Source organism: Lissotriton helveticus, chromosome 12 (assembly GCF_964261635.1).
Source record: "Lissotriton helveticus chromosome 12, aLisHel1.1, whole genome shotgun sequence".
Lineage (NCBI taxonomy): Eukaryota > Metazoa > Chordata > Amphibia > Caudata > Salamandridae > Lissotriton > Lissotriton helveticus.
The window spans coordinates 781,795,789-781,811,998 of record NC_136073.1 but is presented as its reverse complement, the minus strand read 5'-3'; the positions used below and the strand labels follow the sequence as shown (position 1 = coordinate 781,811,998).

General features: G+C 45.8%; 1 protein-coding gene across 1 annotated transcript; it reads left to right on the top strand.

The window, feature by feature from the left end:
• The first annotated feature begins 316 nt into the window (after positions 1–316).
• On the top strand, positions 317–13,588 carry LOC144799879 (protein S100-G-like). Its single transcript, XM_078671484.1, has 3 exons — positions 317–450; positions 9,117–9,253; positions 13,389–13,588. Exons 1-3 carry the CDS (start codon positions 435–437, stop codon positions 13,530–13,532), a joined length of 297 nt encoding a protein of 98 aa, XP_078527610.1. The 5' UTR covers positions 317–434; the 3' UTR covers positions 13,533–13,588.
• The last annotated feature ends 2,622 nt before the right edge of the window (positions 13,589–16,210 follow it).

The following is a 16,210-nucleotide window of genomic DNA, read 5'->3' as shown; positions in this document are numbered from 1 at the left end:
AGGATGAGAGAGAGGTTCCTTCGAGCGAGGGGGCGCGTCCTGGCAGACTCAGCCCCCACGGAGCCCTTTACATGAGAAGCTTCGCCCTCAGTAAATGAAGAGAGAGTACCATGAAGGCGCTATATCAAACACAAACTCAGAATCACGGCGGAACCCGAATCGTTGCCAACAGCATGGCTACATACAGTTTACCCGTGCTGCTGAAATGCAGCCAGCACGTCAACAGACACACAGCACAGAGCGCAGAGCCTCTGGCATAGGGAGGGGGCGGATTAAAAGATCATGCCAAGTGTATGAAACAAAAAAACAGCATTCCAGCGGTTTGGACGGTCACTGAGGGGGTTGGCTTTGTGGAAAGTATAAAAGCACTGCCTCCCTCCCATAACACGCTCACTCACACGCATCCCTCCCAATACAGACAGCTTCCTGCAGCAATGGCTTCTCAGTGCGGTAAGTTTCCATCGTTTATCTGCTGTTGCGATAAGTTCCCTGATGGGTGCCACCTCTGGGTTACGGCGACGCGTCCCAGGGCTAAGGTTTCTTTCCATAGCGCTTATCGGGGGTCTGTGGTGCCTTCAAAGCAGGGCCGGTCCTAGGATATGTGGGGCCCCGAGCAGAATAGGAACATGTGAGGCCCCGGGCAGAGGTGACGTTGGATCGGGCCAGCTAAGGAAAGTGTTTTTTTTGTTCAATTAAAATGTATTAAAATCACCGCCACTGCACAATCGCATAATTCCAGTGGCCCTGCTTAACATGCAGCATCAGACAGGGACAAAAAATAGGCCCGTGTATCAAAATAAAAGGGCCCCCCATTAGTGAGTTAGTTAGCTAGAAAAGTGTGCCATGTTTGCAAACTAGGGCAGTTTTCAACTTGTAAACACATGCTGTATACGTTTTTTGTAAGGTATGAAAGGACTGCACTGATGTGAGTTTCACGCAGGCAATGTTTGCTTTAATATCATAAAAATCAAGAGTAAAGCCTGGCTCACTTAACCATAATGCAGGTCAACAACTAGCCAAACAAGCATTGGAAATGCAATAGGTCTCGCAGCATTAGAGTTAGTGCTTTTAGAATTGTTTATGGGTTTTTTTTGTAAATCTTTAGCATTTTTGTTTCCTGTAGGCAATGCTAAAGAATTACAAAGAAAAAAAGCCATAAACAAATGTAAAAGCTCTAACTCAAATGCTCCGAGACCTATTGCACTGTTCCACTAAAGACCACCACTTCAGTAAACACCGCTGATCAGTTCAGGGATTGAAAGTGTTAAGTAATGGCTGGACAATACAATACAATACAATACAATATTGCCAAATAAGCAAGTAGTGCCATTTAAATACAGTCAAAGTGAAACGAAAACATAATTACCAATTTGTTCTATAACAGTAACACCTAACATTTAAGGCACAGAGAATGTGGCAGCAAGTCGTTTAAAACAATCAAGTTTAAATGTTCATGCCTTCCAACGTTTGATAAGACTATAAGAGTCATTTGGAGGAAAACAATCAGGCTTTACTATCCTCATTACCTTGCAACAGAAGAAAGGGAAGACATTTTGAGTAGTGAATAGTTGAACTAACATCCTTTTTGCCTCAAAAAGTAAGGTGTGTTGGCAGGCATCCATATAATCAAACTAGGAAGGATGAATCTATGACGTTTGCCGCTCCGTGATCGAACGTGTGGCCTACAAATATTTTGCTTCCCAACTTAGTGTTGACTCATCCCACTTCCTGTCGTCAAGACACCACGCCTTACCACTAATGAGATTTAATTTAGCAACAAATGTGTTCTTGGGGTTGTAGACACGAGTGCGTGCCTCTGCTAAACCAATAGGATACGAAACCTGTGAACAATAATTTGTTATAGTAATTGCCAGGAATGGAAACACAGTGTCCTATAATTACGACACTATGGGGCGAGGAGTAACCACTCTAGAAAATAATCCCCCAGTCTATACCGATGCATATTTTTTTCCGCAGATGAGGTTGAGACACTGCCTAGAACACATTTGGAACATGGCATACTAACTAACTTCAAATCCCAGCTTCGGCTCAATATCCTGCGAATCTGGGGACATATCACTAAAGCACTTGTTACGAGGTTCTCACTACCACCGAGATGCAGTAATCAATCGAGCCACTGTAATGATGGCAGCAGCCTACCTGTACCGAAAGAGACCGTAACGTGGCTCTGCCTTAAAGAGCTGTAATGCGCCAGGGTCAGGCTCGCACCACGAAAACGATAGAAAATAACTATTCTCCGATTAGAAGCCTCACTGCCTTACGTTGTGACGCTTTTTGAAGATATTCCTATTAATAATGAATCAAAGGAGGCATTTATTAGAATATACAAAAAGAGAAGAAAATCGAGCCACTGTAATGATGGCAGCAGCCTACCTGTACCGAAAGAGACCGTAACGTGGCTCTGCCTTAAAGAGCTGTAATGCGCCAGGGTCAGGCTCGCACCACGAAAACGATAGAAAATAACTATTCTCCGATTAGAAGCCTCACTGCCTTACGTTGTGACGCTTTTTGAAGATATTCCTATTAATAATGAATCAAAGGAGGCATTTATTAGAATATACAAAAAGAGAAGACAAGAGCTGGATGCAACAGGATTTGCATGTGTGCTTCCTCGGCAGTCTCCTCCCCCCACCCCATTGATGGTTTGTGAATGGCGAAGAATTTGCACACAGGCTCAGGTTGCAGCGCTTCTTGGTCAGAGCGGGGAGCAAAGGGTTAGATGAGTCCAGCCACTGCCTGTCATTTCCTGAGCACGCCGGCTATAGCCACGCCTCCGTAATAACATTAACGATTTGATAAAAAGCTGTGCAAATCCTATTTTATCCTCCGTTCTCCAAAACAGAATGAAGCAAGACATTAAGAAGGAAGCTTCGTCGTGTTTTAGATTCTTAAATAGGCACTGCTGGTTCGCCTCAAGACCAAGATTTAGTATTTTTGATGCTGCCGCTTTTATCCGTCTTCTGCCAGTCTAGCACCTTTAGTTTTGATGTGGACAATACGTGAAAGTTTAATAATTTGCCTTCACCGGGCTTGAACACTAAATACTAGCATCATTTGCTCACGCAAAATAAAAATAAAAGGCTGCTGTTTTAGGCTTTGTTGTCTTTACCTATGCTGCGTAGTTTAAACAGATAATCTACAGTGTGTTGTAAAAGCGCACGGGCTTTGTGGGGGTATTGGTGACCAGCCTTCTGGTATTTTAGAGGAGGGTCAGTTCGTCTTCATCAGTGGTAAAGTGTGTTTATAGCAAGTGCTATTAAAGATGTAAACACTGAGTACAGGATCCACGTTTATGCAAACAGACGACACTTTCTTATGTGCCGGACCCGAAAAAAAAGCCCCGGAGACCACCCATGTCCCTGTACATTGGATCCGAGTACATTGGCGTAGTGGGTGGGGTGCGGTTTGGTCGCCAGTCAGTGAGGATGGAGGCTGGGGGGGCTAATTGGGGAGAGGGACTGAGGTTTCAGTGGGGCGGAGTTGGGCTCGCAGTTTGGATGGGTGAGGGAGGTGGGGGGTAGCATGGCTCGGGAGGAGGCGGAAAGGGGATGGGTACTGGAGGGGGGATGGGGGGGTGGCGTCCTGGGATCCGGGCTTTCAATGGAGGTGGAGGAATGGGGGGGCTGTCGGCGGTGCGCGGGAGGAGGGGGGTGCTTGCAGGAGAGACATTACATTAAGGGGGTGGTCGCAGCAGGGGCCTTTCATCCTTCTGAGGCTGTTTGGGTTGGGGTGCAGTTCGGAGGGCGATGGGAGGACAGGGCGGGGGTCGGGCACGGTCTGTTCCAGAGTGGGACCACCAAAAACAAGGGTGTTAAACGATGGAGAAGATAGCGGCCAAGCAGCTGTGAAAAAATATATTAGCAGGAAACTCGTTTGATGTCCGACCTAAATAATACATTACGACGGGTAAAGAGAAGTCTGTGTGACCCCGAGGGAAGCAGTGCGATTCGAGTCACACGCAGATCTGCAGGAAATTAATGTGCGTAGGGAAGGTGCCAAATAGAGGGATAACAAGACGGAGGGAAGAGAGGGGAGAGGGGAGGGGGGAGGGGGGAGGAGAAATGCGACACGGCGGGAAGGGGCAGGCAGGATGACTCAGGGGAGGGGGCGGAGCGGGGCAGAGCGGCATGTGGGTGTGAACAAGCCGGGCCTTTGAAGTGAAGCTAAGCTTCACTTCAAAGGTGTCGGAGGAATGCGGGCGGCTGTGCACGCGCTTTTAAGCTCAATGCACATGCGCATTGAGCTTAAAAGTCACGGGCACTGCAAGGAATCGCCACGATTCCTTGCAAGTTAGATAAAGTGTGGATGAGCCCCTATAGTCTCGCTTGCTCGATGCGCATGCGCATCGACAGGCGAGACCTAAAAAACGACCTACATACTGTCCTGACAGCAGGGCTTTAAGTGGGATGAAAAAACCTGGGCGGTCTTTCAAAAGGGCATGTCTGATATAATTAAGGGCGTAGCTTAAAAACATGTCGGCTATATAAATCTGTGCATAGCATAGCGTGCCCGCCGACTGGTATTTTGCTGCTTCTTTCATTGCCTCCTTATAAATATTACTACATGTAAAATTACACCTACAAGCCAGGACTATTTGCTTTGTCAGTGGTTATTAGTTGCATAAGATGTATAAGCAACATCTACAGCTTCCTTGTATATAATATGGAAAGTGCGTCAGTTGTGACATGATGAGACAGTGAAAGAACTATAACGAGTCTCACTGAAGTTGCATTAAAGGTAGCGGAGGGTGGCACTGCTGCAGAGGTAAGATTTATTTATTCACTCTGAGGGTGAGGGCAAAAAAGGAGAGCGTGCCCGTCTCATCACCTGCTTTTCAGAACTTTGATTCATTGTGCAGACACTGGATTAATGGTTTTGCAGGCAAACTTAGGAAAACGAATATAGGGCCCCTTTCAATGTTCATTTTAATTTACTACCGGGTCTAAGACTTGGGTGACCCAGCATACTTTAAGCCCTGCTCCATCCACTTTTACATGCTGATTCTGCTCCTCTGCGTGCACCTCGTGTTTCACTGCCGTACTCACACCTATCTGCCCCCCCCCCCACTTTATTCTATTTTTCGTACCCCATTCATTCGCCTCTCTGCTCCCTTTCCCTCATCTTGGGTGAGCAGTTTCCATTGTGATGCGTCGCCATTCTATCGTTTGTTGGGCGCCCTGCAGGATGGCCTGCTTTTCATTCATACAGGGGCAGGGTGCACTTCACACGCACTTTAAGCACCTGTCTAATGCGCTGTCATCAACATGCAGATGCAGCCTTTAGGCCCACTGATATTATTACTATATTATTACTATTATATTACTATTATTATATTATTATGATATTATTATTATTATAGCTGCCTTTTATTACTTTAAGGGCCAGCAGGGGAGATTGATAAAATAAAGAAAAAAATGTAAACTCTCAGGGCCCACCTGGGCCTCGATACTCTGGAGTCTTTAAAGGTGCAAGGCCCCACAGCTGCGAGCAGGCATGGGGCCCTGGGCAGCTGCCCATGCCTAGCGCCGGCCCTGCTTCGAAGCGCTGCGAGGTTGACAGCTTATGGGTGGAGCGTCTGCATTATGTTATGATAGGATTGTAATAGTCTGTACGCAGGGGCGGCCTTAGGCATGTGCAACCTGTGCACCTGCACAGGGCCACCAAACCCCAGGGGCCACCACGCCAATATATATCCTTAATATAATAATCCTCTGAGGATGGATACATATTTGCGTGGCGGCCCCTGTCAGGGATTTTGTTGCCTCCGGCTCTGTTCCACTTCCAAACACCCTGACCCCCCGTCTTCATTGGCCTCCGTGCTCTGCCCCGCCCGGACCCCCTCTTCCGGGGCCCCCTACCTACGCTCCCTGCCCAGGGCCGCCATGAGCCTAGAGCCGCCCCTGCTGTACGCAGAAATTAATATAGAGTTACACCCTTTAAAAGACCCAGAGCCGAACCCATGAATCCTCCCAAAGTAACCAAATTCATCATATGCAACAGAGTAAATGCCGTTCTATGTGTCACAGACGGGTACGTTCCAAATTTCTAGTCTTTAGTCATGTTCGGCTTTGCATATTTGCCCTTTGGAAAGCAAACAGTGGCAAGGAATACAAGTGGGCATTAAGGAAGCAGATCTTTTTTGCTGCTAGGGCAGGGCGTGGAGACTATGGCAGTAAATATGACAGGAAGTTGTGTCTTCTTGCCAAGAATCCAGACACAAAGCGGATGTTCGTGGCCTTCCACAGTGCCTTGCAACTTTCCGGGAGTTTTCAAGGAGTTTCTTTTAGACTCTTCGACTTGCCATCGCGTAAACTTTCGCAGTTTTCAAAGCTTCTCTGAATGAAGCAGGTCTTGATGTGACCATGGGGGGAATCAAAGGAGGAACCTTCAGGGTGTGGTGGTACTTTCTTTGTAATTGCTTTATTCTGTCATGAGACTGTTCTATGGATGAGAATTGAAGCAAAGTATCTAGGGATCAAGATGTTTCACCAAGCAGTGCCTCACTGGCATCCCTTGAACCTGAAATTAACATTAAAAAACGCGAATGAGGGGCAGAAACTCATCATTAACAACAAAAGCACTGAATAGCCACATGGTATGTAGTAGACTGAGTGACCAAGCTGTACTAGGATTGAGCGAAAGGAACCCTGAAAGAGCAACCGGGAGGTCTAAATGGACAAGGAACATTTTGAATGGCTATCTGTTACTCTGAATGGCTACTCAGAATAGTGAGTGACTAGTCAGAAGATCAGTGACTGGGAAGAAGAACGCTGAGTGAACCACCAGAGCATTGAATTTGCAAATAGAACTGTCAATCTGATCTCTGAATCAATAATGGGGGATCAGAACGAAAACTCAAAAATCTGAATCATTAACTGGAACTCTGAAGCTCCAATCACAACACAGAATGACCAGTCAATGTTTTGAAAGATCAATTATAATGAGTAACTACAGGCCTCAGTCACAAATATGAACTCTACATTGAACAATCACAGTTCAATATGATGATTCAGAACATTGATTGATCAATCAGAGGCCTGAATCAAAACTAGGACTGACTAAACGCATTGCTGGGTGACCAACCAGAATTCTAAACCCAAAATCCGGAATACATATTGCTATCTGAATGCTTCTGAAATAGTAGTTTTCGCAATACACTGAATCATGGATTTCTTCCCCACACCGTCCTGGTGCAAAAACAAGCTTGTGGTCTGTGAAGACACGCAGTCGCATATGCTTTGTCTGCAAGGGGTTAAGAGCAGCAATAGAAACAGAAGAACTGAAACAACTCGGCCTCCTTTGCATTGAATGGTCGTGTGCCACATAGACAGGAGGATTAAGAAATGAGGCAATGGTTATAAAGTTAAACAACTCCGAGAAACTTTAATATTATTGAAAAATAAAGCAGTTCAACGCCATGGTTGGCAGAGTTTTTTTTTATTTTACCCTGAAAACACAACTTCTAATTAAATACCAGCCTGCTCACTGCACACACCCACCCAGTTACTGCAGCAACCCCTTTCCACCCTTCCTGTCACGCCTACGACACTTACAAAATGCACATACTATGTGTGCTAAAGTTTAGGAATATACGTTCTAATTTCAGGGCAATTTGGAGTCATTTTATTTTTGCTCGATAACTATGAAAATAACATAATCAAAAATTCAAGCACTATACGTTTATCAAAAATGCTGCAGTTTCAAATATTTCTCACTACATCTTTCCTAATTGTTCCCTCACTTTTGAGTTCTCTTTCCCCGTCACCGCTGACTCTATCTTCTACTCAGAAGCTTGTATTTTGCTCAATTTCTGACACGAAAATGACTCTAAACACACTTATTTTAGTTCCAAAAGTGATAATTCACACCAAACAGTCACTTACAGTCAAAAGATTAAACAATCAAGAAATTCACTATTACTGACCATCTGGAGAAAGTGCCTAAGGTCCGGAAGCATCGCTGTTCATCAGAAAATTGATTTTTTGATTGTACAGAAATGATTCAAAATGTCAATTGTATGTCGCCTCATGTTGAATAACCACTTTTTATGGCCTCACAGTGACCAAAATGTACATTTTTACAGACTTTTCCACTTACTCAGAAGCTTGTATTTTAGCCAATTTCAAGAATGAAAATTACTCTAAACACACTTATTTTAGTTCCAAAAGTGATGATTTCCTACAACAGTCATTTACAGTCAAAAGATTAAACATTAAAAAATCACCCTTACTGAGCATTCGGAGAAAGTTCGTCAGTCCGGACATCGATTTTCATGAGAAAAATGATTTTTGGGACTGTACAAAAAATGATTTAAAATGTCTATTGTATCACGCCTCATGTTGAATAACCACTTCAAAAGGCCTCACATTGAACAAGATTGCCATTTTCATAGACTTTTCTTCCTACTCAGAAGCTTGTATTTTTGCCCAATTTTGAGCATGAAAATGACTCTAACACACTTATTTGTTGTCAGGCTAGTGATTTGATAATACCTTTGGGCAGTGTAGGCCTAATGTAGGCATGCAGCATAACAGCATAACATGACATCACACACATATATATATATATATATAATTGGAGGTTAAAAATGAATTTGGAGGTTGGATGGCTGAGATGGACCGTTGCATGATCGCCGAGAAGACGGTGTACAAAATAAGAGGTTACCCCAAGAAATGGGACAAGAAGTGGGGACATTGGAACAAGTATCGAGGTGAACTCTGCGAATCTCCGACAACTGAGTTAGCCATGGTCCGAGCTGGACCCGTAGGACGAATTGTACGCTAATTTATTTTTCTGCTTGATTTGTACCAATTGACTCAAATGTATTGTGTTGATGGTGACTGAGTTCCTGACTCTGTTTTTCTCTTTAATAAAATCTTATGTTAAAAAAAAAAAATGAATTTAGTACCCATATCTTGTTTAGTGGGGCAGTACACAGAACCTAATAGGGTCAGCAGTGATTTAGTAGGGGGTCACAGGAGCCAAAAGGTTAAGAACCACTGCCTCTGAACACCATTAACATCAATTGTCTCTTCTGAACTTTAGAGACCAGAAGAAAGTGATGAGGTTTCTCTGTTTCCTCTTCTGTTTTACAGACAAAATGAATCTGGAAGCTTTGATGTGCACAATGATTGAAAAGTTCAATAAATACGCAGGAGAAGATAAGGACAGCAGCACGCTGAGCCAGCCTGAACTCATCAAGATGGCCAAAGCGGAGTTTCCTACACTCTGCGTAAGTAAATGGCGTAAGCAATGGGGGGGAGGGGGGTGTTACAGTAGATAGTGTTGAAAGCTTGCGACTTATTTGGATTGCAAAGCCTCCTAACCTATGGACACGCTGCGCTGTCCCCATGACCCTACCAACGTGTGCATGCAGTAACGCAGACCAAGCCATCTCTGGTGCTCTAAGGCCACTGTGCAATGAGAGGCCCAAAGCATTTCCTTTGCAGAGGGTCCATGCAATTGTAAACATGTCATAAGTAGCATGATGGTTGAGCACAAATCATCAAGTGAGCGGTACTGACACCAATCATGATTATGACCCGGATGTTACTCTTCTACGGAGGTAGCCTGGTGGTCCTGCCTCCTGTTATTATTATTTATTATTTATTTTATTTATAAAGCGCGCTGTCACCTTGCAGGCATCCTGGCGCTAACTGACTCATGGGCATACAAGTATCAGGCAGGACAGAACCACACAATAGGTCACTTAGGAAACAGCCATGTTTTAATCTTTCTCCTGAATGAGAGAAGTTCCGTGGTTTGCCTAATCTCAAATGGGAGCAGATTTCATAATTTAGCGGCGGCCACCTCAAAGGATCTGTCAGGGTGGTTTTGTCGCTGGTGGCGCCCGGTGCGGTAATTACTTTTGGCGCCCCTACACCCGAGGACAGCCTCCTACGATTCTCTCATTACCATCTGAAAAACTGCCTCTCATCTCTCCAATCATAAGATATTGCTAAACACAGTGCCCCCCTTAAGGTCACAGCGCCTACTCCACAGGTCAGCGCCCAGTGCAGCTGCACCGGTTGTACTGCCCTAAGGCCGCCCCTGCCTCCTGTAGCCCTGGGGCCCTCCTTGCAAGACCTGTCAGTCATGGTCTGTTAGTACCATGTGTGACCTGAAGGGTCCCATCTTCTCTTTTTTCCAGTTTCCCTGCCTCTTGCTATCCTCCAAAAACCCTTGGTTGAAGGATGCACCTGACATCCCCCTTAAGGCCCTGGAGTTGTTACAATCTCCCTGATGGCTCGTATATCCACCAAGCAGCTACGCCAGCAGAAACGTAAACAGATTGTACTACTTATTTTACCCATATGGTCATAACGTTCACACAGGGGAGTCTGGCATCTCCCTGAAAAGCGTCCTTATATTGACTGCTTGTGGTCCCAGACACCATTCAAATATTACTGGCCATTCACTTCTGAATCTTTTATGTGGAAGATGGGACCTTTGTGTGTTTCCTCTGCCTTTATTTCCTGCTTCCCTTCTGTTTTTGTAAGATACTGGGGGGGGAGGGGGTATTTCCAAGAAAATGCTGGAGCTCTGTGTTCTGTCAAATTTGCCAATGCCGCGCTCCGACACTTTTGAAACCCATGGATGCGCCATATTTACAAAAATACAGCTCACCCCGCGGTTCCCCTAGCGCTGGCACTAAAAAGGTAGCGCAAGCACAGGCACCCTAGAGCCATGTTGCAAGGGTGCCTGCACTACAGGGGCGATTGTTTATGTGCAGGAAGTGACACCTTCTTGCACATAAACAATCTTTAAAGGCGATTTGCTCTTTCTATGCGTGCAGCACAGATTAAACCTCGTATCGCCATCCTAAGACCAGGTATTTCCTGACATTAGTTTTTGGTGCTGCCACACCCTTGTAAACCTGAGGCAGCTTAAAAAAGCAATGGGTGTTGCAGTGGAATACTCACAGCAACACCCCCGCCCACTCCTTTGCCGTAGCAGACTGCAGCGGTAAGGGGCATATTTACAAGGTGGCGTTAAGCCACGTTGTGGCTTAGAGCTACCTTGTAAATATGGAGATTGGCGCAACGCCACTGGAGCGTCAAAAAAGTGACGCTCAGGTGGAGATAGGGACTTGGAAATAAGCCCCTGGGAGTCTGATTTATAAACGGTCTACACACTCGTGAAGGTTGCCCTGCATTTGTGGGGAAGTCTCCACGCTCTGGGCCAGAGCCTGACATTTGACCTCTGTCTTTGAACGCACAGCAAATGTGACAAGGTAATAACAAAATGTAAAGGCCTGTTCACGAAATGCGAGGACTTGTGGAGCAATACAGGGAGCGATGGTGAACAAGGTTTGCTCCATGGGAGTTACTACGGGGCATATTTACAATGAAAGTGGCGAAGCGTGTCGTTAAGCCTAGAAGGCTAATGACATGCTCCGCCACTTCCAAAACACAGGGCTGCACCATATTCACAACAATATGGTGCAGCCCTGCGTTTCCCACTGCGCCGGCGCTAAATTTAACAGGCCAACGCAGACACCCTTGCACCACAGTGCAAGGGTGTCTGCGTGCAGGGGAAGTTGGATTATGTTCAGGAAGGTGTCACTTCCTGCACATAAACACTCTTTAAATGCTGCTTCAATACTTCTATGTGTGCTGCTTAATGCAGCACACATAGAATTTGAAATACAGCATTTTAAAAAAATGATAGTTTATGTGTAGGAAGGGGTACCTTCCGGCACATAAACAATCATAGACAACTTTCTGTTTCTATGTGTGCTGCCCAAGGCAGCACACATGGAAACAGCAAAACTAGGAGAACTAAAGCATTTATACTCGTATCGCCTGTTTAAGACCAGGTTTTTCCTGGTCTTAATTTTGGCGGTGCCTCTTATTTACGCTGCCCTTGTAAATAGGAGGCAGCATCAAAATGAATGGGTGTTGTGGTGAAATGCCCACCACAACACGGGGAACAGCCTTTACAACGCGGGTATTGCCACACGCTACCATTACAACGCTGCTATTACAACGCAAGTCGTTACAACGACTTGCGCTAGAGGGCGCTGTTGGATAGGGAATAGTTTAATTTTCTGTTCCAACACCTTCCCTACTGTAACGTGGGCTGGAGTTGGAATAGAAAATTAAACTATTCCACTATTCAGCGCTTACAGTGCAAGTCGTTCTAACGACTTGCGTTGTAAAAACAGCGTTGTAATAGCATGCGTGGTAAAAGCCCGCGTTGTATTGCCATACAACCCCACAACACCCATTGCCCTCTCCTATGACGCTAAATACAGCGTGAAAGGGTGCCTTATTTACAAGGCGCTGTTAAGCCAGGTATAGTGACTTTGTGGTGGCGATAGGGTCTTGTAAATATGTCCCTAAGACATGCTGGGCAGCCTAAAAGAAATAAAGGCAGCAAATAGATAGCCAGAAAAAGTGAGTTACAAACTGCAGAGCCAATGGCCACACAGCATTTTTGTAAAATGATTGTTTATGTGTAGGAAGGGGGACCTTCCGGCACATAAACATAGGCAACTTGCTGTTTGTATGTGTGCTGCACAAGGCAGCACCAGCCGCGGGCCGTGGAGGGAGTTACGGTGGGGCAGGGAGGCGGGGAGGGGGAGGGGCAGGGTGGAGAGGGCTAAAAACCGGCAAATGGATAATTACAGGTAAGTAAACAATTTAAATAATAAAACGAATTTCCCACCGTAACTCCCTCCACGGCCCGCGGCTGGGCAGCACCCATGGAAACAGCAAAAACAAGGAGAAATAAAGCATTTCTCCTCGTAGCGCCTGTTTAAGACCAGGTTTTTCCTGGTCTTAATTTTGGCGCTGCCTCCTATTTACGCTGCCCTTGTAAATAGGAGGCAGCATCAAAATTAATGGGTGTTGCGATGGAACGCCCACCGCAACAACCATTGCCCTCCTCTATCACGCTAAATACAGTGTGAAAGGGTGCCTTATTTACAAGGCACTATTAAGCCACGTAAAGTGGCTTAACACTGCCTTGTAAATAAGGCGAGGCCCCTATTGCCATCCTAACGTTACTGAAAGTGACTATGTGGTGGGGATACGGGCTTGTAAATATGCCTTTAAGACATGCTGGGCAGCCTAAAAGAAATAAAGGCAGCAAATAAAAAGCCAGAAAATGTGAGTTACAAACTGCAGAGGCAATGGTAAGCAATGGGTGAAATACATTCCCAGGGAAGCTTTCATAATGGCCAGAAGAAGTCTTTTCACGACCAGGCAGCTGCTCTGTCTGGTAGGCTTCAACCTATAAAACCATCAGTTAATTTTATTTCTTCTAGTACTGTGAAGCCGCCGAACTCTCTCAATACAGTGCACATTGTTTACTGTTTACTCAAAGGCACAAATATATTTTATATGCTTTCTTCTCGTTCACAGAAAATGGACAAAAGTGGCGATATACTGAAAGGCATTTGCGGGAAAATGGACCTCGATGGCGATAATCTTGTGAAATTCGAAGAGTTCGGCATATTCCTGGTCGCCATCGCAGGCATACTGAGAGAATCCGGATGCAAAAAATAATTTAAAAAAAGCAGCAAGAGCTGACCGTGCATTTGTAATAAATTTTTTACCAATGGGTTCTGTCTCTGCGCCTTTAATTCTGTCGCTCGGCCGCACCTATCGTTCCGATAGCTCTTAGAGATGGCTCATATGGTGCATAATTTGAGCAGGAGATGCCAGTAAGATGGGAAACAGAGACAGAGAGAGAGAAACAGAGAGCAGGGATGATAACTAAAACCTGGAAGAGTGAGATGAAGAGACAGCAAGTGGTGGGAGGTGAAACAGAGAGGGATGATATGGAATCAGGACTATGCAGCACCAGAATGAGGGATCCTTTGAAAGACGCGGCACCCCCACTTCAGTTATCATTATTGTTATTTCTTACAAATTAAGGGCTGCTGATCGTCTGTTCAAGAATGACCCAAGAATAATCTCCATGGTGGAACTTAGGGAATATTTATTTGAGATCCAACCCGCAGCAAAAGCCAGCTTGGTGCCAGGATCTTCTGAATCTATCGCATTCCACTTGATACGTTGTAAGGTTTTTGTTCAATTGCCTTGAGTAGAAAGCTGACTCTCTAGATTATCTTGATTTAATGTTTTTCCTCTCTTCAGGGTCATCAAATGAGAGTGGGATAGTTCACATTTGGGGTAGTCGGTGATCTACAAATAGGGTGCCCTCTGCCCACCTGACCACCATGTAAGCATTGCCTATGCTTTTAGACATGCTTGTGCAACAGGAACAACATCAGCTAAAATGACGCTAGTAGCCATTTTATGCAGGATTACCACTAGAGCCCATTCCAGTGGAACCGGAGGAATTAACAGGAGCAGCGTCATAAATGTCCATATACACACATGTCCACCGCTCAAATTAACTCATATTTTTCTATACTAATCCACCACTAATCATTTTGGGTTCTATATAAGTGCTATATAAATATAAATTACAATACAATAGGTGTGTCTACATGAGTACACCCCCACCAGCAAGTGTCCACGGTAACCATGAAAATACTATCAGCTAGAAGGTTCCCCAAACTGAGCATTACTATGCACTCAACTAGTTCTTTTGAATATATTTTAGAATGCAGTTATTTTGTCTTCAAATAATAGGTCATCAGTTTCTGAGACTACTAACATTTTGCAATAACCTAAAGACCGAAAAACTGTTACAAAGGGAGAAAGGAGGACCTGCAAGGTTGAAATAAATGGGAAGGGCAGTGGATTAAAGAGGCCTGAGGTGGATTGAAGACCGTTCAGCCTTGGTTTTTGGCACACTGATATTTAATATCGTCAGCCACAGGCTAAGCACTGAGGGGCAGATTTACAAGAACTGATGCATCTCAGCATATTAGTTGATGGGTGGGTGGATATGACTACCAGCGGTGGCAAACAGTATGGGGGTGGGTGCAGAGGACTCCGAGCAGTGCCCAGACATATGAGGGGTGGGTGGATATGACTCCCAGCAGTGCCCAGACATATGAGGGTTGGGTGGATATGACTACCAGCAGTGGCCAACAGTATGGGGGTGGGTGCAGAGGACTCCCAGCAGTGCCCAGACACGTGAGGGGTGGGTGGATATGACTCCCAGCAGTGCCCAGACATATAAGGGGTGGGTGGATATGACTCCCAGCAGTGCCCAGACATATGAGGGTTGGGTGGATATGACTACCAGCAGTGGCCAACAGTATGGGGGTGGGTGCAGAGGACTCCCAGCAGTGCCCAGAAACAGGAGGGGTGGCTGGATATGACTCCCAGCAGTGCCCAGACATATGATGGGTGGGTGGATAGGACTACAAGCAGTGGCCAACAGTATGGGGTGGGTGCAGAAGACTCCCAGCAGTGCCCAGACACATGAGGGGTGGGTGGATATGACTCCCAGCAGTGCCCAGACATATGAGGGGTGGATATGACTCCCAGCAGTGCCCAGACATATGAGGGGTGGGTGGATATGACTACCAGCAGTGGCCAACAGTATGGGGGTGGGTGCAGAAGACTCCCAGCAGTGCCCAGACATATGAGGGGTAGGTGGATATGACTACCAGCAGTGTCCAACAGTATGGGGGTGGGTGCAGAGGACTCCCAGCAGTGCCCAGACACATGATTGGTGGGTGGATATGACTACCAGCAGTGGCCAACAGTATGGGGGTGGGTGCAGAGGACTCCCAGCAGTGCCCAGACACATGATTGGTGGGTGGATATGACTACCAGCAGTGGCCAACAGTATGGGGGTGGGTGCAGAGGACTCCCAGCAGTGCCCAGACACATGATTGGTGGGTGGATATGACTACCAGCAGTGCTCAGATATATGGGGGTACATCATCATCAGCATACCACAACTACATGGGGGTATGTGCACATCCCTAACTTGTGACTATAATGTTAGTGCCATAGCAACACATCACTTACAGCAGTGTCTCACTCCCTGGATGATGGATTACTGTCACACACTGCGTGACACACCACATGTGGGTGTGATGTCAAATTCCACATGCATACCCACCCATGGAGGCTGCAGGCGAAATATACACCCTACCATCATAACACAATAGTGTATAGTGATGTAACAGCCTACCAAACAAAGAGAGCGAAAGGGAACACACACTGTCACGCACATCCCAGGACTGATATGAATGTCCAGGTGGTGGACAGACCACCAAGATGTAGTCTCTCATGGAAGGAATAGGGTTGAAACC

Excerpts from the sequence above, each read along its gene's own strand:
- LOC144799879 (XM_078671484.1), top strand. Across the intron at positions 9,254-13,388 it reads CGGAGTTTCCTACACTCTGC|AAAATGGACAAAAGTGGCGA; the intron begins GTAAGTAAATGG and ends TCTCGTTCACAG.